The sequence below is a fragment of the Meleagris gallopavo genome, chromosome 1, assembly GCF_000146605.3.
Source record: "Meleagris gallopavo isolate NT-WF06-2002-E0010 breed Aviagen turkey brand Nicholas breeding stock chromosome 1, Turkey_5.1, whole genome shotgun sequence".
Lineage (NCBI taxonomy): Eukaryota > Metazoa > Chordata > Aves > Galliformes > Phasianidae > Meleagris > Meleagris gallopavo.
Genome location: NC_015011.2, coordinates 109,642,565 through 109,665,895, shown reverse-complemented (window position 1 = coordinate 109,665,895; position 23,331 = coordinate 109,642,565). Strand labels below are relative to the sequence as shown.

General features: G+C 41.4%; 1 protein-coding gene across 1 annotated transcript in view; it reads right to left on the bottom strand.

Moving 5' to 3' along the window:
- The window catches only part of MED14 (mediator complex subunit 14), a 56,394-nt gene extending 34,186 nt beyond the window's left edge, over window positions 1–22,208 (bottom strand). The window contains exons 1-2 of the mRNA XM_031556565.1: window positions 22,038–22,208; window positions 164–306 (exon numbers count right to left, since the gene is read on the bottom strand). Coding sequence (XP_031412425.1) covers window positions 164–306; window positions 22,038–22,208 — 314 coding nt within the window. The remainder of the gene's footprint in view (window positions 1–163; window positions 307–22,037) is intronic.
- Window positions 22,209–23,331: the final 1,123 nt, after the last annotated feature.

Here is a 23,331-nt window from a genome sequence, read left to right as displayed (position 1 = left end):
GGGGGAGGGGCTGTGTAGTGGCCGCGGCCGTCGTGGGCGCTGCTGTTGCAGGACGGTTGCGAGGGCTGGGCTGTACGGGAGGGGAAATGGCACTGCGCAGGGGAGGTGCCAGAGAAAAGGGCTGGAGCCGGCTGCTCGCCCCCGAGGAGCGGGGGTGGCTCACTCGTCCTGTATGAGTCGTGCTGATGAGGCTTGGCGCCCGACAGAGCCGTGCTGTGGGCTGTCAGGGCAGTGAGAAGCAGCAGCCTGCGTTAGGGTCGGGGCTGGTTCATCTCTGGCTAATAACCTGGGAAATGCGAGGCGTTCCTAAAGAACAAAGGGAAAGGGGAGTTGGAGGCGAACTTTTGCATATTTCTCTCATCCGAAGTAACTGACTTTCCTAAACGGGGACGGGGAAAGTCTGGAAACAGCCGAGGTGGGGGTTTTGTGTACTGGTTACCAAAGGACACGGCATAAGGAAAGGAAGTGTAAATCCCTTGCGTTCTGTGCTACAGCTCACACCACTATTAAATCATACATTCCTGCCGTGTGACTACGAGCAAATCCCCAAAACGCATACAGTACAAGTTCACAAAGTTAAAAAAAATAAGTGACGCTAGTTTTGTAAAACTTAAAAATCTCTTACTGATCTCATTCCAGGAGGAAAGAAAGCAACGAAAGGAAACGCTTTTTCAGTGTGAGAAATGTGTACTCAACCATTAAAAAATGAATAGGCGCCTATGCTGGTGGCAGGAAGAGTCAATTCTAATCCTACAGGGAGCGTTTATTGCACCGGGTTGTGAGCCAGCTGACAGCGAGCAGCTTCACTCCCTGTAACTCTGTGGAGCTCAGAGCAATGTACGGACTGCTGCTGCTGGAGCTTGCACCGGCTGTGTCACCGCTGCAGCAGAGGGCTGCTTGCGAGGCAACTGCATTGCTCCAGTGGGGAGTTGTGCCAGCCCCGCTAGCTTGGTGCTCTGCTCTGCCAAAGAGAAGTTTGCCAGCTGCTTGAGTTGGAAGTGAGATGAAACCTGCAGGTAGACGCTGCTGGTTGGATGGGGATTTTTTACTCATAAAATCTGAAAAATGTGTTTAGAACTAAGTTTTACTCTTTTCTTCCTCCTCCTGTAATGTGAGAGAAATGTCTACTCCATGCTGTTAAAAAAAGTGAATAAATTATGAAGGATGGAACAATTACTACCATCTGGACTGTATTGTGAACCTGCTGTAGGGAACCTACTTTAGTAGAGGGTTGGACTAGATAATCTCCAGAGATCCCTTGCAACTCCTACAGTTCTGTGATGCAGATGATTGTTGCTTGCTCAATGTAAGGTCTTGCTCATATGCATTTTTCTAAATGTGTGAAAGCCTTTTTTTTCCCTCCTGTATGCACGGGTAAATGTGTACCCATTTTATGGCCATCTAGTTGCACTGCTGAAGATAATCCCAGTGTACATGAACTGGAATGAAATTATTATCTCATATGTATTATGAGAACTGTATCTTAGAAATACAGGCTTTTTGTTCTTTTTTTTTTTTCTTTCCATCTTTTCTCTTGCAGTTTAGTCCAGAATAAAATTTCTGTTGATTTTGAGACTTTGCTTTTGAAAAGGCAGGTGGAAATTGCTGGGGTGCAATTTTGCTGTGATACAATTTGACTTTGCCCCTTCGAGGGCGGTTCCTGCAGTACTCTGCTCTAGTCTTGGTGAATTCTTCAGCCTGGGGAGAGGCTGAAGGAAGCTGCCTTTGCCTGTTTTGCTTGAAGAAATTAATCAGAACTGCTGCAGGGATCATGCTGAGCTGTCCTCACATGGCTGCTTAAGAAACAAGGAAGGTCTTGATACTGCTTTCAAGGAAAGGAAGAGCAGCCACGCAGAATGTTCAGAAGGTCAAGGCTTATGCATTGTGTGCAGACAATTCTGATGTTGAGAGACTGCAAGATTTGTTGTTTCAACAGTAAGCTGGAGACGAGTATAAAGAGTTTGATAAACAAGAGACTGGCCTAAATATTACTTTCAAAAAAAGAAATACATATATATGTGGTTTTGCTTCTTGTTGCCCTTCTGAGGCTGGCAGCACTGTCTCTTTTTGTGTAAGTACTTCTAAGACGGATAAGCATTGTATCTAAATTCGAAAGCCTGGCTTAAAGAAATTGGAAACAGGTTTCAGAAGCTTATTGTGGTGGCAAAGGCGCACCACCTGGGAGGAAGAAGGCAAAGCCTGTGAAGATTACTGGGAAGACTAGCAGGACATTTGAGGGAGAGAACACTGTGCAGTGCTCTGATGTAGACCTGGTGAATTATATAGCTGTTATGGAGACAATAGATAAACTGTATAATTTACAGTTCTCCATAAGCTTGACAGACTGAGTTTGGATTTATCGAGTTGGAAAAAAAGGGCAATAAAGCTTCAGTTCAGACTGGGGCTATTGGTTCCTGCAATCTTACAGGAACTCAGTTTCTTAACGTTTAAGAGTGTGAGTGAAAAATGGTATATTGAGTTGTGGGCTGTGGCTATGGACTCTGAGTTGGACCTGCAGTCATTATATAGGTGAGTTTGTTGCATGTAGACAAGAAAATGTTTTAAATTAATGTTTCAAGATAAGCAGCACTCTAGATATAATTCTCCAAATAACAAAATGGACTCCTGATACAAGATAATGGTGCGTTTAAGCAGAACAGTAAAGCAAAAGCAATGAAAAATTAATCCAAATTGTAGTCGTTGGTACAGTTGCGTGTGTTTTGGGAGACACTGATTGGGAATTACAGAATTTTGCACTTTGCTACAGTAAGAAGATAATTCAGCATAAAATATAACCTGATTTTATCTGTCAGGTGTGGCTTATTTTTCTGTTTGTAGTTGATCGAGAATAGTTGATCTCTTTCTATGATGCCTTGTTACTGTGATTACAGTCATTTACTGAAGCTTCTGAATCTGCTGTTGAACACTTTTTAAAACGAGTGAAATTTTAACAATCCCAGACTGCTATTGCACTTTCCTACTGGCTCTTTGCTAAGAAAGTGTCCATGCCCATTTATGGAGAGGAAAAGATTGGCTGTGCTCATGTGGATTTTTCAATTAAAGACAGATTTCTGTATTGCCGTTCGTATTCATTCTCGTAATTGAGCAGTTTTCAATCTTTCTCCATGTAAAGCCTACAACACATTTTCTAGTAGTAATGGTACAAAATGAGACCTTGTAGGTCTTATGTACGCAGTTGTCTCTCACCTTTCTTGCAGACCAGACAAACCTCACACACTCAGCTATGTACCTTTGGGACCTGTGTCCATCACAGCCACCTGGCGTGCATGGCACAGCCTGCTGCTGCACTGAGCTTGTTTCTCAGCCTTGTTTGGCTCTCCTGGCCATGGAGCACAGGAAAGGTCTTAGTGGTGCAGGGGAACCAAGGGGAGTCCCTGGCAGGAAAGCCTGTGGGGACACACAGGGCAAGTGAAGCTATGCTGTGCAAAACATTGCAACCTGTCCCCTCGTGCAGCAGAACAGGCCAGAAACAACCACTGTGATCTCATACCCCACAGAGAAAGTGCCTGAAAGGCATGAGGAAGCATTTCCCAGTGGAGGGAAAGTCCTCCTTGGCTAGGCACATTTGTCCTCCTACTATCCCCAGCATAGCTGTTGTAAGTCACTGATTAGTCTGACTTAAAGGAGGTTTCTGCTTCTGGGACAGAAATACCCAATTCTCCCTTAAGTACTGACATTTTTTTTTTTCCAGTGCAGACAACACCAAGGAATCAGAATGTCACATTCTCCTTCTAACATTATTATTAATATTCTTTGTGACTCCAGGCAAATGATTTTCTCTCTGTGTCTCAGCTTCCTCATTTATGAAACAATGACAATAATGATTGCAAATAATATTTACTCAAGCGTACAGGTAAACATTCTCTATTGGCTCCATACTGTTGCCATCATGGTGAGCCTAGAATCCCAGTTTCAGATGGGGATTTGTTGGTCACACAAAGCTTGTTGCTATTTAGTCATGGAGCTAACTGTGATAGAGCCGGAGGGAAAGACTGCTGGTGAGTTCGGATTTCTAGGGAAGTTAGATATTTACTGTTCTTTGTAGCTGTATAATAAATATTGAATGGGAGGTAGGCAGACCATATTGCACTCTACCAGACAGTCTCCCAGCCATTCTGTGTTTGTATGTTTTGGAGTTGGATGTTCTGTTTCTCTGACAATCTTTTTAATCAGAGAATTATCACACAGGCACCTCCTGGACTTCATAGGATCACAGAATCCTTACATTTGGAAGGGACCTCTGAAGGCCATCTAGCCCAATCCCTCCGCAGTGAATAGGGACACCACAGCTAGATCAGGTTGCCCAGGGCCCGATCCAGCCTCACCTTGAAAGTCTCCAGGGACTTGACATTTAAGCATTCTTTTAATAGTAAAAAAATAATTGCGCACAAATATCATGTAGTGCAAAAATTTCTTGTTAATTTATAAAATACTGTCTGACATTTAGCAATATTGTATCAAAATGCATTATGAAGGCTGGATAAGGTTTTGAGCAACCTGATCTAGTGGGAGGTGTCCCTGCCTATCATAGGGGGTTGGAACTAGATGATCTTACAAGTCCCTTCCAACCTAAACCGTTCTATGAATAATAAAATTTTCATCACTTCTATCCTTTTCAGAAGACTTTTTAGAAAACATTCTTTTCAGAAGGCATCAATGAATCGGATATGGTGTAGATGAGTTTCCAAATATAACATTGGTTGTTGTAGTGCTGCATATTGTGAACTTACAGTGCCTCTGCTTTGTGTTCAATACAAGTTGAGGTACGTATTTAAATTCAAATAAGAAAACATGCATCACTATACATTAAGCACATTCCAGTAGCCAAAAAAGTGTGGTCTTTTCTGTTACGGCATTTGCATGAACATATGATTTTTTTGGTTATGATAAAAATCCAGTTGAAAAATACTGATGACCTTGTAATCACAAAATAAGGAAGAACAAACGAATGTTTTCATGGCTTATATTTGTATCAGTGATTACATTATTCTTTGATAATTCAGTACTCCATGACGTAAATCAGTGGTTTGTGACTGTGCAGGGCTATTGGACTTACAGTAAAGAGTTCTTTGCAGAAGTATATCTATGTGTGTGTTTTAAAAGAAGAGGCTCATGGCTCATTACTGCACAAGTGCTTTTTTCACTTAATTAAACAGGTACAGAGGGAACAAATCTTTGAAAAAAAAAATTTTAGATAAGTTATTTCTCTATTCTGATTTATTTTGCTCATATAATTTAGGTTGTCAACTGTTTTTGGAACAGTAGCAAATATATAGTAGCAGACTGAAAGTTTTCTGGCAGTCGCTTAGGCTTTGTGAAACAGTGTGCCACTGTGAGATAGAGCATCTCTTGTACGGGGTGTAGTAAAGTACCCTACAGTTCTAATTATATGTTGTGAACAACCCAAGAAAAGAAACATTCTCCAAATCAAAAAATAGAATCATTGATTTGATTTGAATTTACAAAAGTCCCTTTTCTTATAATAACCCAAACATGGGTTGTTTTTTAAACACTGAACATAGCCGTATTAGTTTGAGATTTCTGGGCTTCTTTATTAACAGTATTGATATTCACTGTAAATTTTAAATTGGTTTGTCTCTGTCAGGCTGGAACTAAATGTAGCTAAAGGTCTCATTATCTCTAAAAGAGTGTATTTTAATTATTATTGTTACTCAGTTAATTACAGCACAATTTACTACTTCAGCCACACAAACTGCATTTTTCTGTGGGTAAAAAATGCTTTGTTCACAAGTAACTGAAATAGGAGCAAAACTGTAACATCCATTCTAGACCCCACGTCTCTGAAAAGCTAACAAAGGAGAAAGAACCCCTGATCTAGCTCATGACAGAGAGGTGATGAATTGCACAGCTCAGTCATTGCCTTGAAAAAGTTGACAATGTCATCCGTAAACTGTGATTTCTCCCTGTTTAACACTTCCTGAGTGTTATTCACAGATTTTGAAAAACTACACATACGCAGAAAAAATGCAAAGTGAGCGCTTATTTCAACATGAAACTTTGGGCAAGAAGGATTTGTTTGCACAGACACCTAAGGAGATGGAGACACTAGCAGGGAAGTTGATCTGATTAGTCATACCCAGTGGGAGAAGGACTGCAGCTGTGAGGTATTCTGTCCTAAACTTAGAAATCGCTCAATTTTATTTAACTGCTGCTGGCTACTGCATTCAGACAGTGCAAACACTCATGCTCTTCTGAGACAAGGGTGAGTATCAGAACATGCTTAATTGCTATGTAGATCTGCAGCTGCGGTCAAATAGTGTTTAAATGCTGGCCCTTACACTCACTCAAAAGCAAAGACGTACATTGAGAATATGCAGGAGCCATTCTCCACTCAGAGTTTGAATGTGAAGGAACGGGCTGCCCAGAAAAGTTGTGGATTCTCCTTCTTTGGAGACGTTCAAGACTCGCCTGGACGCCTACCTGTGCAGCCTGCTGTAGAGAGCCTGCTTTGGCAGAGGGGTTGGACTCAATGATCTCTAGAGGTCCCTTCCAACCCCTACAATTCTATGACTCTGTGATTTCTAGGGTAAGATGGTGTAGAAGAATCATAGAATCATAGAATGGCCTGGGTTGAAAGGGACCACAATGATCATCTAGTTTCAACCCTCCTGCTATGTGCAGGGTCACCAACCACCAGTCCAGGCTGCCCAGAGCCACATCCAGCCTGGCCTTGAATGCCTCCAGGGATGGGGCATCCACAACCTCCTTGGGCAACCTGTTCCAGTGTGTCACCACCTTCTGTGTGAAGAACTTCCTCCTAATATCTAACCTAAACCTCCCCCATCTCAGTTTAAAGCCATTTCCTTCCATCACTTAGACTCCAGCTCAGCGCTTTGTGGGGGATGTTAAAGACAACCCCAAACCCTCTCTGCAGGGAGGATGCTGTAGCACAGGGACCAGGCTTCAAGGCAGCACAGTTTCTAGAATTGTCTCTTTTTATTTTTTCCTCCTTCCTGAAAGTATAAATTAACACTTTTATAGAAGTTAGCAGAAAGTTATCTGAACTTCTGAACTCCTATCTCTATCCAAGATGTCAGCTTTGACAAAAGGAATGTGAGAATGCATTTGACTCCAGAAACCGAAGAGCTGATTACATGTTTAGTTGCAAACTTGGCGGACTGTCAGTGAATTCTGGGTACTCTTCAATGAGAGATCTGTTAAAATTGAAAAATTGAAAGAAAAGTGAAAATGCAGATTACATTTGGAGCACTGCAGAAATACTGATCTGGTGGAAGATTATAGTATATATATAGTATATATATATAGTATATATGAGTGAGAGGAGCAGGTTGCTCTCTGCAGCTGTAAGAGCACACAGACAGCAATTCCAACCAGTGTCAGTTTGGGAAGATAATGTAGGTTGAGGGTACAGTTACCTCAGTGTAAGAATCCCAGTTCTCCAGGAAACACAGACTTATATCAAACTAACGATTGGCTGTTCTGCCAGAGGGATATGAATCATATTATGTGACATCGGGCAGCACCTATCTTGGTAGCTGTTTAGAGTTCTCAAAAGAAAATAGAAGCACTTGTACAATGGCACTGTACTACACACTGAATAAATAATTTGGGGAAATGACCGAGCTCTATATGTCACATATTAGAATTGTTTCCGTCAGGCTTGAGAGTATGACTGGAAAGATGAGCAACAGCAAGCTCTCTCTCTCTCTCTAATGCCTCCAGAGCTAGACTTCTCAATGTGACAGCTCAAAATAAGACTAAAAGAGGTGAAAAAATGGTGTCTTTGTGCAATGTATTTAGGACAAGCAAAGGAACATTCACAGCTAATTTTAAGCAGCCTTCAGAATGCAGTGTAACACCTTATTATCTCACTTGTACTTAATCCATTGCATTCTGGTATTTTTAGAAGTCATCATGTAATTCAGCAGTACTTTCAGCCCATATCTTCCTTGCAGTGGAAGGCAACACTCTATTTCTCGTTTTAATTTAGAATTGGCTTTGACAATTGATTTAACTAAATTAATTTGGAAATGGCATTGAAAATGCTTGCTTTCCCTTCCTCTCACCTTAACGAGGCATTTTTAAGTTGGCTGAATGTCTTTGTTGCAATCTAGGCTGAAGAAATCACGGCCTACCTTCCCCACTTGCCTACGTCTGATCCTCTGCAGTGTGATGAGAGTTTTGACTACTTGAACCTCTCGCAATCTGAAACTATGGGAAGCTAAAGTCACCTTCACAGATCCAAGGCTCATTGCCAAAGGGTTGCCTCCCTTCATCAGATTGGCAGTGCAAGTACTCGATCACAGTAATTTGAAAAGATTGGCTTTGAGTCTTTTGAAGATAGTGCTTCTTCCTTTGATATAGAGTAGCTTATCATTTTTGACCACATGAAAACTTGAGGCGTGCTCATATCGAGTATAAACAGTCCTATTTTGTCTGCACATAGTTTTATTTTGATCTACTATCTCCCAGCCAGTAGACTTATTTAGCTTTGGGCTGCCTCTAATGAGCAGCAAAGGAAAACAAAGTCCTCTAAGCCGTGGTTTCTCCTTGTTGTTACGTATTATCTAATCAGGGTTCTCTTGAACAGGCCTTTGGAAACTTACTCTCTGCACAAGCGTATTAACTAGACTTATCAGACAGTTTATTTAAAGTCTGCTCAAGAGCAGAAAGAAACCTACAGGGATCCTTTTTTGATGACTTTTCTTTCTGCATCTACGCTTAAAAACATGTAGTAAAAAACGTCCCTCTAATACTAATTAGATAACAGAGATGCAGTATGTAAAAGACCACTGTACATGAGTTAGGTATTTAGAACAAGGTACAAGAATGTCCAACTGAATGGTTTCTGCAGGAAAATGATAATTATTATCATTATTATTTTCAGTTGTAAATATTTGACATGACTGCTTGTGTATGGGAGAGTTTAGTCTTTGCATGCTCTGAATTCTGTCTGATTTTGATGCTCAGATGAGCTGATGTTTACACCTGCACAGAAGGTGGTGGAGGTGTGTATGTACACAGTATGTAGCAGCAGGATGTGCTGAATGTGACCAGGGCCATTATATTCTCTTATGATAAGAGTTAGAAATCACAGTATGCAGGAAGTTTGGAAGTAGCAAAGAGCAATGTAGAGGGAAGTTGTCATATCCCTTCTTCCCAAGAAAAGGAGGAAGGCCTGTCTTCTAGTCCAAATACTCTATTCGATAGTCTGTTTTGTCCCTCTTTTTGGGGTGCAGTTTCTTTTTCAAATACAGAGCTCACAAACTATGTCAAAGCAACTGATTTTCCAAAGCAGAGCAGCTGCCACTTGGACTTTCTGACACCTGACTCCAAAGTCTCAGTGCATTAGAAAACTCTCCCTACGCTCCTCATTTTTTGAGGAGTCATCTGAGCCCTTTCTGTTGAAGACTGATAATATGCTACGCACAAAAAAGGCAAATTAACACAGTGCTGCATGCATGATGCTGCAACAGGAAACCAACTTGCTACAGAACTGGGCTCTATTTATGATTGTAGTGAACCATGGGCAGAAACTCCTGAAATTTTGGCTCAGAAAAAAAAGTGGTTTGTCATAGAAAAAAGGGAGAAAGTTGGAGAAACTAAGAAACAGTGGGAAACCAGATGAAGGTGGACTGATTTTAAATTGAGGTGGCAGAAACATGTTCTGTAACTCATCATGATTGATGGGAATGAAAACTAACTAGGGTACTAATGAGGCCACTGGAGAACTATGGTTTAAGGACTCTCACAGTACAAATGCTTTGTATTGAATCTATTGTTAGGACAAATGCCACTTTACAGTTCAGACTGTATCTCTGCATGCATTCTGAATGTAAAAAGCTATAGTGAAAAGGGGAAATAAATGTATTTCTGCTTCACTCATGAAGAGATGTACATCCTCTGGATGTGTGCATGCCATGTGTGCTTCCATCACAGCCTGATCATGAGAGGCTGGGGCAGAACACATAGTATCTCCACATAATATAAGAGGCAGAAATGACAAAAGCATTTCCAGTAGGTTGCTAGGAGCATGTATGTACATTCAGAAATTATTCTGATCAAAGGGAGAGCCTGTAGTTTCTGTGATTGCTGGTTCTATGTCTATATCCATTGATCAAAAAAAAAGGGAGGTGTCCTCGTATTAGGTAAGGGAGGATGATATATCCAGTAGGAACAAACTACTTATCTGAGATGGAGTAGGGAGAAGTCCTCTTTTGTTTTGAAAGAACATTGGGAATTGTGCTCGTTACTAAAAAGGTCTTGTTTTATTTTCTTTTTATCTCTTTGTGTAGTCTGTTCTTTGCATATTTAGAGAGTATGTCTATTCTGACTTCCTGTGTATTGCAGCCCCTGTAGTTTCACTGAACCAAACGTGTTACTGAGCATAAAACATTCAGTGGAGTATACCTCATTTTTGATATGATGTCTCTTGAAGAAAGTGTCCTGCCTTGGTCTGAAGATATCAAAAGGTGGAGCAGCCAAAATTTTACCTACAGTTTTGTTTCAGAAGGGAATTATGTTCACATTTTAAATACTGTCCTGCTGCTAGCTCTGCTTTTGCACTTTTCCACTAGACGCCACAACAGGGCAGATCATATTTGATAATTACTGCTTTTCAGTGCTTCACATAATTGCCCTAACACTCCTAGAGACAGATGATCTTAGAGGTCTAGTGGTGTTGTGCTTTGAAGGGGGTCCCCATAACACTTTCTTGCCCTGATCTGTGGTAGAACATGCCAGCTGAGTATAGAAGGGAAAGAAAATGAAATCTAAATGCATTACTGCGTAGCTAAAACAGTGAGGATAAATTTCTTCCATTCCTAGGTGTGTATATTTTATTCTCAACTAAGGACATCATTAGTGGTGACAAATTGAGCTATTAGGATCACTTTCTATTGTGAAAAGGGTCCATTTTCCTTGCTCTTCACACTGATTCCTATGTGATCCTGATACCCTTGTGCTGATTTTCATATTCACTGGGCTGATTATTAACCCGGCTGAAAACTGTGCCTTTTTAACTTCTCTATATTTATTTTCTGCCAATTCATTGAGCTGAATTAGCTCAGTGATGGGATAGGTGGGTTTCAAATATGCTACAAGGAAGCATGCACAAGGAACAAAGGAGTGGAATTAGGGGAAGGATGGAGGAAAAGAACAGGAAAAAGGAAAGAAGATGAAAGAACAGGATTGCTTCTTTCTATGACGGAAAGCCTTAAGATCAGTTGAACTCACCTTGTTTAATTGCATCTTTAGGAAGCTAATTTCCCTAGATTTCCTGTGGTGTCAATACAGAAAAGGGATCTTCTTTAGGGAGTGATTAAAAAGTAAGTGAAAGGGAATAGTCTAATTTATACACATCTGTTAAGCAATGTAAATGCGCCTGTTCTTTATTGCAGAGATCACTGTGGATGAAAGATTTAAAATGCAATTAATGACTAAATGACTCCATGCCCAGAAAACCAAAATAATGGTCTGTAGATGAAGAAGCAGTCTTCTGAGATCTCTAAAAGGCAGTCCCTAATGCCCTTACAACTACAATTAGAAAAACCATGTAAATCCACACAGAGCATGAGCAACTACAGAAACACCAAGTAAATCAGCCAGCCTTCTTGTCTCAAGCAAGAAAGTTTGTCAAGCTGATGCTACTTGGAATTTGATTAGTTTCTGACAGAGGAGAAAACTGAAAACAATCTTCTGGTGTACAGCTTGTTTTCAGCAGCAGAGCTTCCCCTGCCATTCCCTTCATGCCACCAACTCCCTCTCCAACTCTGTTTCTCTCTTGCTCTTTCCACTTCCACCATTATTTGTAAAAATCACTATTGAAAGTGACCTACATAAATAAATAAATTGAATGAATAAGTTATGAGGGAGAGAATGAATGTGTGAGTGTGTGTAGGTGGATGACACAGAGAACCAGGCTGGTGGGAGCAGCAGGAACTATCAGTTCCTTTGCTGTCAGCAGCAGAGCCTGGGAAGAGTAAGGTCATTAAGTTCCTGATCGTGCAAGGTCTGTGTGCCTTCATCTTCTGTCATTTCTGGTAGTAATTGAAAGCTTTTCCATACCTTGTCAGTAGAGGCTTCAAGGAAGGAAGAAGAGGGCAGCAGCCTAAACCTCTGGTTTTCAGCTTTTTTTTCAGTTTGCAGATCCCTAAGGATTTTCCTCCTGTAATGAATCTCAATTGACTGACACAGGCTCACTTCTTGTAATTACTTTTCATGGAGACTCTTAAAATAATCAGTGGACCCTGAGAGGCTTGGGCAACTGAATTGTAGCCTTTCAGATAAAGCAGCAAAACAACTCAGGTAAAACTTCCTTGCAAGAGCAAGGCTAGAAGTGTCACTTCAGAGATGGTATCATTCAATACCATAGATGGTATCATTCAATATCCTCTCAGATACAGTCTCTTCTCTATGTGAGACACTAGCCATTACATTCATCAGATGGCTAAACCACTGGCCACTTGCCACACCACTCACCACTAGGATATGCTCAGTCACAAAGTGAACTCTGCAGTGCAGAGGAATGTATTTCTCCCTTGATAAGTGCCACTTCTTTCCCCACAGATAAAATGTGCCCATTTTGCTGTGCTGTGGAGCAACACACGCCGGCCTCTTGGGAAGGAGCTGTTGTGGGGGAACCCAATGGCAGAGTGTGCAGCCAACCTTTGAGTAGATTATCCACTCTCCTGGGAAGCACTGGAAAAGAAAACAGACTTTTTCAGCTTCTCAAAGGAATCAGAGTAGCAGCAGAGAAGAGAATAGGATGTAAAAGACGAGGAGTTATTTGCTGCAGGCTGTGCTTTTGAAAAGATGTGATGTTCTGAATCCACTTTCACTTGAAACTTCACAATTCCATGTACAGGAGCAGAGAATTAGAATAATAAAGCCTGGAATTCATAAATATGCTTATAACTCTAGTCAAATCAAAATCCCTCCAATGGTAAGAAAGGGGCACGGTCTGCCTTTATTCACAGGTAGCACAGTCTCTACAGATTGCTCTACAGTGATTGTTCTTAATCAACCCTTTATTCAGCCACGAGACACCGTTAACATATCAAGTAGGCCTGGCTCTCATCTGTCTGCTGTTGACAGCAGTCTAGTAGTGACTGAGCCTCAAGTTCATTGCAGATCTGTTTGTAAGCCCAAGGTTATCTGTATTACTGAAGAAGAAGAAAGAGAGAATTAAAATTTTGGCAGTGGCACCAGAAATCTCATTAACGTGAATCTGGGAATCCCCAGAATAATGAATGAACACCACTGCCAGGTGAGAGGCCATCGCCCTGCAGAAAATATTGCCTTATGTTGTCAGTTGACCAGTTGCGCAACACCACTTACAGACTGCAATATATCCTTCCTTGTCTTGGGCATTTTCTGTTTGTCCTCTCAGCATAATGTCTGGTAACAATAGAAGAGGAAGTGAGTCTTGGCCGTAGGCTGAAATGGACAGCAGTAAAAATGCTGCCTTCTTAGGGATTGTGTGTGTTATCTTCTATGTGAACTCTCTTTCAGGTGGCTAACAGTAGGGCTAATAAAATATCAATGTGACACAGAACCTCACATTACATTTCAGAAAGAACTGGGCCATGCAAGTACTTAAGGCCCAGTCAGTGGGCCTCATTGACAGTCATTGACAGTCAGTGGGCCAGATCTTACAGAATATTTAGATGGAAGACCAGGCACCACGTGTATCAGAATTTCTAGAAGGACGTACTCATAATTACTTAAGGCTCACAGTGTTTTAAGAGTAGGTGCTAAGCACACGTGCACTTTTTACAAACCTATCAAGTATGCATTTGTATGTGTAGATGTCTCTCACTGTTTCTGCCTAGTAGGGTACTTAGTCTGAAAACAAGGCTTGCCGTCCAGCTCCAGTCTGGAAGCCTGTTGTGCTAACGTGGCATGACATGTTTCAGCAGTGAGTGGCACAACTCAGATACAAAGTTCCTCAACCAGAGCTGCAATTAGGTGTCTGCACTTGGATACCTTAAAAACGCTACCTTTTCCAGCTAGGACAAAACAAATTATCAACCCACTCCGTCAGTGCTCTCTTCTCCTTTGGGTAAGGATTATCTTTATTTCATTGTGCTGAATACAGCATCAGTGGGAAATAACAGAGCCACTACTCAGCATTCTTTTCCTGATATATCATTTTTAACTTCCTTGCATGTTCTTGAAACTCAAAAAATAAAGAAAAACAAAACAAACAAAAATTAAAAAGCAGGGATAACGTTTACTTGCACACTTATTTTATTTAAATAGTTCACACTGCCTCAGCCACCTTGCCTGATAATCAGAACAGCAATGCTGAATAGTATGTGCTTCCCCTTTCACTCCACTCTTTCCATCAACACTGCAATCCACTGCCCAGAGTAACATCCTGCATGCAGATTTTCTTTTTCCTGCTATGTTTATTTTCTTTAAAGCAATTCTTTCTCCTTTTGTGAACTGAAAGACTTATAAACACCAGTTAAAATTCGGTTAATATGCACAATGTAGGCCAAACAGTATCCTGTACTGCTGCTCTACTCCATAGTCTTTTCTCTGAAAGAGCTGTTTTCAGCTGCAATTATATGCATTATCTGCGTAAATGTTTAGAAAATGCAATAGTTTGGTAGTTGGGCATTGTTGGATTTTAACTTGATAAATTAGTTCTTCAGCCTCCCGTTTGGATTTTTGGTTTGTTTCTCTCTCTGGCTATTCAGAGATAATATCTCCAGGAAGCAAGAGCTCAGAAGCACCAGGGGCTGGATGCTGCACTCCCTCTGCGTGCAGGTTGTGCAAAGGAGTCAAGGGCAGTCTATACCTATCAGACCTACAGAGTCAATCCCAAGTGCCAAGCACTGAGATCAGTACCATACAGCAAGTCTTTGAAGTTTCATTTTTCATTCACTGAAGGCCAATTGGAATGAAAGAAACTCCATTCTCACACACTTCCCTGTATACTCACACGTGCAGCTGCCTTTATAATGAATACCCTGGGATATTGCAGCAGAGTAAGCAGAGAACCATTCCAAATTTGCCTGGGTTATGGGTATATTTTCATGGATCCTGCTACAGAGGGTCTTTTGTATTTTCTTTATGTTTTAGTATCTTGCAAAAATATTTATTCTTCTTTCTCTGTTCATTTTGAAATCTCCTGTGGCATTAAGCACAGAGTTTCTGTATTAATACCTGTGGGTATAGTCCCAGTTTGCAGAAGGTTTGCTGCCAGGTGTCCCAGCTTTTCCCTAGATCATCACAAACACTTATTCGGACTGTGCCTATCTACCTGCAGGAGAATGACCCTAAGCTACCATGACCTTCCCATGGGCAAGATGGCAGCAGCTAGCTGTCATCTGTCTAATCTGAGGCTACAGGCCACTCTCAAGCGCTAGTGGACAGAGTGCAGGCAAGATTGTCAAAGTTGCCTGGTGAATGCGAAGCAGTCACATGGATATCAGTTCTTGGATGCATAAACTAATAATAGTGAAGGAAAAAATGCCTTTACTCACTGTAGAGACTGTGGCATGGTATGCCCAGTCCTGAAATCAAGTGAAGAAGAGGAAGGACTTGCATTTCTTTCTCTGCTCTTCTTAAACCCTCTTTAACACACTACAGTGTCCATACTGCATGTCTGATAAATGTGCACAAACCTGAAAAGCCTAGCTTTGTCCAGCTCCCATGATAATGCAAGAGCTCACCCAGGACATCCTGTGTCAGTATGCCCATGATTTTGACATATCAGAGCATGTGACTCTGGAGAACATCCCATCTATACCAAGTTCCTAAAAAAATTTCAACTCTCTCAGTACTTCTGTCATTCAACAAGTGTATGATTTTTAAATTATGTTGTGTTCAGTGTTGGGCTCCTCACTGCAAGAAAGATATTGTAGCACTAGAGTGTGTCCAGAGAAGGGCAGTGAAGCTGTGAAGCTGGTAAGGGGTCTGTAATACAAGTCTTATGGAGAGCAACTGAGGGAACTGAGATTGCTCAGCCTGGAGAAGAGGAGGCTCAGAGGAGACCTTTTCTCTCTCTACAACCACCTGAAAGGAGGATATGACAAGGTGAGCCTCTTCTCTCACATAACAGCAATAGGATGAAAGTGAATGGCTTCAAGTTGCACCGGGGAAGTTCAGGTTGGACATTAACAAACGTTCCTCCTCAGAAGAAGTGGTGAGTTATTGGAACAGGCTGCCAGGGAGGTGGTGGAGTCACCATTCCTGGAGATGTTTAATGACAGAGTAGATGTTCTACTTAGGGATGTGGTCTAGTGGGCAATATTGGTGGTAGGTGGATAGTTGGACTAAATGATAACAGAGGTCCTTTCTGACTTTAATGATTCTATGATTTTAGATTTTTTTTTCCATGTCTTTGGTTTCCCAATTTGTGAATTTGTTCTGGTGGGTTATGCCCAAATTGAATGAGCTGTGAAGTGCTAGAGATAGGGAAATGTTGGGAATGTGCTTGTCTACTTTTCACAAACTTTTCTAGGCGCCCAGTTTTGACCATTATTGGCAAAGGAGGTGCTGGGCTGGATGGAGTAGAGGTCTAACTCTGTGAGATATCTGTCATTAGATATGCAGTGGTTAATGCCTGAAGGAACCAGGTGATCAGGAAGCCATTTTTTAAAATGTATTTTTGTATCTCCATTGGCTTCATCTGAGGTGATCTGTCTCAGATCCAAATCAAACTGACAGCTGAGAAATGTTTCATCAGCACAAGCATTTTCTGTTCTTCTTCCAAGATGTTGACCCCACTGATTACTTTCCATAATCTATTTCACAGTTAAGTCCCATACTTATGGATTATGTTCTCTGTTGTGGTTAAGCGACAGCAGATGGAAGCGAAAGTTGTTTTAGCTACCAATTATGAGAAGGTAATTGTCATACAGCAAACAGAGGTGACTAATGCAATGTACTCTTCCCTCTCCTGTCACTGTATGAATCACCTTTCTTTCAAGTAGAGCACTCTGTCCAAGGAAAGCTCACTTCAATTTCTTAGTTCTCAGATGAGCTTTCAGTTAAAAAGTATTGCAGGATCAGAACATTACTTAGTGTGAAGAGTTGTACAAGCTGCTGCTGTGTTTTAGCATGTGGCTACAGTACAGTTCTGCTAGAACTGTATTTCAAATGTGGTCAGTATGATGAACATACATCTGACTGCACACACAGATTTTCATCTTTTACAGGCTCACATGGTTCTCTCTCTTGCACTGCCTTGTCACTTTTAATTGTTTGTATTAGAATGAGGAATGGTGAGATAGAGGAAACAACTTTTTTTTTTTTGCCAGAGGAAAAAGTTCAGAATCATTTTAAGTGAGCCAAGAAACTGGGATTAATAAAAGATTACTCTTCATGATATCAGCTGCAAACTCATCCCAATTAGGCCAGGAAGGGCAATTGCTTTTTTTTGCCCCTTGTTGACATTTGGGCTGTACTGACCTCTTCCTGTATCATTTGGAAGTTAAGGGAAAATTTCAACTTGTCAAATGCAATGCTGCATTGGTACCAGGATGGGATTTTTATTGTATTGCTTGGGTTTTCTGTGACCCCACCACTGCTCCCAGCCCCTTCTATTTCCATATTACGCTCCTGTTACCAGAGTCTGGAATAGCCCAGGAAGAAAATTCGTCTTAGTATACATTTATTTCAAGGCATATTTCTCAAATGCCAATTTTATCTTCATCTTCTGTCAACTATCATAAGATTTTATCATAAGATAAAGATTATCATAAGATAAGATTTTATCATAAGATAAAATCAGGAAGCTTGATAATTTTATCATTTTTTCCCTATAACAGGTTGGGTCAACCTATGTGGGATCTTCGTATGTGATTTTCCCACCTAATTATGTGGAAAAAAAATACCAAATCCATTGCCCTCTCTTGGATTGTAGCTTGAATTAGCTACCTCAAGTGTGTGAGCAAACCTTGTTTCAACGCGCTTTTTTCCTTCTTCTGAAATAGTTCGTCTTTCTGCACAGGTGTAATGAAAGAGAACATAAATATTTTTCTGTTGTGTCATTTTCCTCTTTTCAGTTCTACACTCAAAACCCAAGAAGAGAATGGAAATGAGGTACCTTGATAAAGTCTGACTACTGCTGATAACACATCTGCCACAAGAATATGGAAGGAGGCAGTGAGCCTTTCTAAACAAGATATTTAGTTCCAAAAAACTCGATCATATTTGATGCTTTAAAAAAATATCCACCAATTTTTGTCTGCATCGTGCAAGAGTGCATACATCATGGAGAAATCAGGCAGAGGGTTTTTGTTTTATAAAACACAGACACTCTTTAAAGTGATTGTACTTAGCTTAAGGCTATTCTTCTCCATGGCTAGTTAACCTGAATCTGTTAAAATTCCTTTACCACTCAGAATTCAGCAGCATTAGCAGTTCTGATTGCACTGCATTGCAATTGGAAATGCTTGGGCTGAGTCTGACTTCACACAAAGATAAAGCCACTAGCATGCAGCTCTTCCTACTGATTGTTTAGCCAGAATACAAATTAATAAGGATGTCATCCTCCATCTTTACACTTAAAAAAAAAAAAAAAAATCAGTTGGTTATTTGAAGGGGCAAAGAGTAAGTCATGTGGGATGGGGTGTAAAAAACATTTTTGCCCCCTGTGCTATCGGTTTGCTGTTGGACAAAATCATTGGCAGTTTTATACAGGGGGGCTGAACAAGCCCATCAAAATGTCTGCACGCAGGCCGGCCCTGCAGCACACTGCCACAGGGGAGATGTGTCGAGGTATTTATACCGTGCTCATTGCTATGGTAACAGAAAACCTTATGAAATGTAGATATTCCATACAGAAAGCTTGTGCTTTTCTGCTTCTCATGCTCACTCGCTCCTTCCTCCCCACCATAGGGGCTTCTATGGATGCTTGTGCAGCAAGGAGGCACAGGGCCAGAGCATGACTTGCCATGATTCCAAGACTTCCAATTTCCAGCTGTGTCTTCCACTCCCTCAGTCACTGCTGCCAGCTGTCCTGAGACCCTCAAGTGCAGCAAGGGATTTCCCATCCCTCAGCAGTATCTGTAGGGCAGACCTGAGAGGAAAGACAACTGAAGCCTAACTCACAGCAGGTCTCTGGCCTCCCTGAGGCCACAGCAGCCATGGGCAGGTAGCAGTCAGATGGCTGTGATGGATGGCCTAGCAGGTATACTGTGCAGTTATGAGTAAGGAACCATGTCCTCACTCCTGCTCTGTGAGAAAACATTGCTGCAACACTGCTACTCTGTGTGTTACCAGGGTGCAAAGTGAGGTGTGCATGTGCCTGCACTGTCATGAATTTCCTACTTCCTTATAGAAAACATTTTCTCACTGAGTAGATGCAGCCCAGAATCATTCACATTTATGTCTTCATGTCTGACACTGGCTATGTACATTTTAGAAAGGGAATAATCATGCTTTTTTACCTCTGGTCCTCACAGGCACGTCGTGAGACCCCATCCATTGATACCTCTGTAAAGTACCTGCAAAGGCTGTTGAATTAATCCAATATCAGTAAATGTATCCCAGTTACTTTACAAGGAAACTAGTCTATGTCTGTTTGGACAAAGTGGAGCTGGTGAAGGGTCTACAGAGAGCAGCTGAGGGAGCTGGGATTGTTCAGTATGGTGAACAGGATGCTCAGGGGAGACCTTATCACTCTCTACAACCACCTGAAAGGAGGATGTGGTGAGGTGAGGGTCAGCCTCTTCTCCCAGGTAACAGCGATAGGATGAGAGGGAATGGCCTCAAGTTGTGCCAGTGGAGGTTCAGATTGGGTGTGGCGAAATATTTCTTCTCCAAAAGAGTGGTGAGGCAGTGGGACAGGCTGCCCAGGAAGGGGGTGAAGTCACTGTCCATGGAAGTATTCAAGAACCGTGTGGATGTGGCACTGGGGGATGTGGTTAGTAGGCATGGTGAGAATGGGCTGGTGTTTGGACTGGTTGATCTTAGAGGTCTTTTCCAACATTAATGATTCTATGATTCTGCCTATTAAAAAAAAAGGCCTACCTTAAGAGCTGGATAATTGTTGAGCCTTGGCTTTCTTAAACTCTGTCTACATAGCTTGCAAAGCTGGGTTTAACTCAATGCTTCAAATTAATATGTTGATACTAGTTAATTTCTAAAGAGAAAGGCTGACTACCAGTCTGCAGAATGAAATATGTAGAAACACTGTGCTTAGCTTTATGATAGTCTGTTGCACTAGCCAAGAAAAATCCAGGACCAGGTTTTGGGCATTTTGAAACAGCTAGAGTCTCTGCACAAGCAAAGCAAAGAGGATGTTACCTCTTTCTTCCTGGGGACTTCTCCATGTATTGCTGTGATGGATTTCAAAGAAGTTCACCCCACTGTCTTTGACCTTGGAAAGTTTATGAATAATGGAGAAATTAAGGCAGAACATTCTGAATAGGGGAACTGAGATGATTAAAGCCAATGGAGAGGTGCACTGTACTTACAATATGTTGTTTTTACAAGTATATTAGTCTGTTGGTTTAAAAACAGTTGTATTGTTGGTGTAGTACTTCTTTTGCTGTAGCTACACACTCAAGTAGGCATAATACGACACCAGAAATGGCTACCTAGAGATCTGGTATTTGGTACACAGTATGATTTCTAATTGCTTGAATAATACCGCACAATGGAATAACTTCTTGCTCAGTCAGAGTTGTTTCTCAGTGCCTGAGATAGAATAATCACCTGGGAAGTGAAGGAGCTGCAAACTATAATGGTCTATACAGAACATTTTTGCTCAGTCTGTATTCTTAAAATGCTCTGCATTTATGGAAAAAAAAATGAATCAGGAGAAACTGGTAAAGTTGCAGCAGCTGAATGAGATGGCTCTTCAAGAATTATATATAGAATCCTTTTTAGACGCCCACGGTCCCTATATTAACAACAGTGATTCAGAAAAGCAGCAGATTCTTGAGCTGAAATATCATGCGTAATTTTTGCTGTCTACGTTTGAAGCAGTAATTGTTTATGAGAATGAACTGAGAATTATAGGACACATTTTCAATAAAACCATTTTGTAGTGTAGACTCTTTATGTGGATAAGAGCTCTCCTAATGTTCCTATTTTTAATATACCAGTTTAATTTACTATATGCATCTGTGCATATAACAAATTTCTCAGAAAAACATGGAAAAATTCACCCATAATTGTACATGATAACACTAAAAATAGACATAACAGAGTGAGCCTGAAAGTAGTAGCAAAGGCAAATCCAATGCCTACAGGAAAAACTGGAGGCTATTGTGCTTAAGCCTACCAATAATTAGGCAAGTCAAGTATTTGCTATCCAAACCCATATACACAATACATTTGAAAAGAGTGCAGAACAGCCGCACTCACTGAGTAAGTCTTAAGGGGCTGAATGTAGCCCAAAATCTCCCAACCCTTCCTACAGGTGGAGGTCCACTGGAAACATTTTGGTTTGTCAGTCAAACTGCAATAGGCAAATGTTAGCTAAACTCCCTGGAGGTACAAGGCTATTTGCATTTTTCATGTTTGCTGAGTAGATCCCAATTCATGGAGCTACTGGAGATGGGGAAGTGACTGAAGACCTCCACGCTTAGGCATCAGAACGTGATATGGGACAGAGGTAATGTTTATGAGGCAGTCCAGAATAGGAACTGTGACATAATTTAGAAAGCTGCAACATTTCCATGTTAAGACATTCTTGCCTAAAGCAGTAAGACAGGTCCACAGAGTAAGGAATCTCCTTGTTGTAATATGCAGAAAATCCTAATGGATAGGAGTCCAATCAGGGCAGACCCACAGACCCAGTCCTTAGTACCAAGAGAAAGACGCAAATGCTCTTTGCACACGGAATCCACGAGCTTCTGTTTCTTTCTTCCTCATTCATGGCAGGATGAGAGGTTGCTGGTTAAGAACGGTGACGCTGAAGGTGGCTATGCACCTTATGCAGGCACTTAAGCACACTGGAAGCTAGGGCAGTCCCAAACACAAGAAAGTACATTTTAAATTGTGCCCTGCTACAGTTTTATGTTGGTGAACCTAGGACTTTTTCTTGATTCTTGATGCTATTGACTTACCTGTGCAGGAGAGTGAGCCCAGGTCATAAAGATCCCAGCAGGGCAATTGCTCAACCACTGCTGGTCCAGGTCACCGTGCTGTTGTGCAAGAGCTGCCAACCCCAGCTGCAGCAGCCCAGAGTAGGGTGTAAATTCCCCATAGCCATGGTCTCTAGTATCATGGTGTGTCATTTAGTCATGTAAACAGACTGCAAACTGAGTAACAAATAAAAATAATATGCATTCTAAGGACTTTTTAGGTGATTAGGGCAATCTGGCTGGACCGAAGAACGATGTATATTTATTCCTTTCCTAGCTCCTCTGCTCTTATAGGAGCAGAGGAATTTTCCAAAATCTCATTCAGTGTTTCATCCTCAGCTACCGTGATCTTTCTCTGGACAGAGTAAATGGAAGGAAGGGTTTTTCTAGATGGAAACTAGCAAAAAACTATGGTATTTCACAGTAACAGCAAGCCTTTGTTTTCCTTCCCTGCTAGCAAGGAAGAGAGGTCTGTTGTATGGGATGAAATTATCTAGTCAAGAGTAATGTACATATTCACAATAGCTACTTGCTCTTTCAGTTCAGAAATCAGTGCTGTACTATCTCATGGGTTAATGTGGAGATAGGCTTTGCTAGAGAAGAGAGACTGTAGTGCATGGGCAGTTTCTGAGTCCCTGCAGATGATACGGAAGGCCAGAATTCATGTACCTTACTCTTAACTAGTTACTAAATTCCCATTGATGACGAAGGTGGGAGGTGGCCCATTTTATCCTGTCACCATCACTTGGGAAATTAAAGCCCTTGGAGGTTGCACCAGAGAAAAACAAAGCCACAGCCTTCAGAGAAAGCTGTGTTTGGAAAGAAGGGGATTCCCATAATAACTTTTCACTTTCTGTCTCTAAGGTTGTGTTAGCCTGCCACAAGTCTGCTTACGACAGAAGCTTTCACATGACTGGAAAGTGCTTTTCTCTGAAACTCCACATAACAGAAGCCAGGCAAATAAATAGTACTTCTACAACAGGCAGGAAATTCTGGCAAGCAAGGCTTGCTTTGTTCAACCCATAGAGCACATATTGGAGTTGTCCTGCATGTGTGTGCTGTGTGCTGATTTGCAGATGGGTTACAGAATCACAGAATCACAGAATCACAGAATGGCCAGAGTTGGAAGGGACCTCAAGGATCATGAATCTCCAACCCCCCTGTCACATGCAGCTCCACCAACCTCCCCATTTAATACTAGATTACACTGCCCAAGGTCCCATCCAGCCTGGCCTTTTAACACATTCAGGGACAGGGCATCCACAACCTCTCTGGG